Source organism: Eimeria mitis, genomic scaffold (genome assembly GCF_000499745.2).
Source record: "Eimeria mitis Houghton genomic scaffold, Emh_scaff227, whole genome shotgun sequence".
Classification (NCBI taxonomy): domain Eukaryota; phylum Apicomplexa; class Conoidasida; order Eucoccidiorida; family Eimeriidae; genus Eimeria; species Eimeria mitis.
Genome location: NW_013570598.1, coordinates 10,424 through 10,788, shown reverse-complemented (window position 1 = coordinate 10,788; position 365 = coordinate 10,424). Strand labels below are relative to the sequence as shown.

At 62.2% G+C, this 365-nt stretch overlaps 1 protein-coding gene across 1 annotated transcript in view; it reads left to right on the top strand.

The window, feature by feature from the left end:
* Window positions 1-38: 38 nt before the first annotated feature.
* The window catches only part of EMH_0004320 (uncharacterized protein), a gene marked incomplete at both ends in the record, with an annotated part of 1,718 nt that continues 1,391 nt past the window's right edge, over window positions 39-365 (top strand). The window contains one exon of the mRNA XM_013496737.1: window positions 39-365. Coding sequence (XP_013352191.1) covers window positions 39-365 — 327 coding nt within the window.

The following is a 365-nucleotide window of genomic DNA, read 5'->3' as shown; positions in this document are numbered from 1 at the left end:
GAGCAGCAATGCTCCGCAGCAAGTCCTTCTCTGCCGGTATGAGGGCCCCCAGAAGGAGACACGAGGACTCCTCTTTTGCTGCTGCTGTTGCTGCGCAGCAGCAGCTGCTGCAGCAGGCAGCAATGAGGAGAAATGCTGCTATGGGGGGCCCACCTCAGCTGCAGCAGCAATCGGCGGGCTTCGATACCACCAGCAGCAGCAGCAGCAGCAGCTGCAGCAGCAGCAGGAGCAGCAGCAACAGCAGCAGCAGGAGCAGCAGCAGAAGCAGCAGCAGGAGTAGCAGCAACTGCAGCAGCAGAACTGGGAGCGTAGACTCCCCCTATTGTGGGCCCAGTTCTCTACGGGGCGGCCAGCAGCAGCAGCAG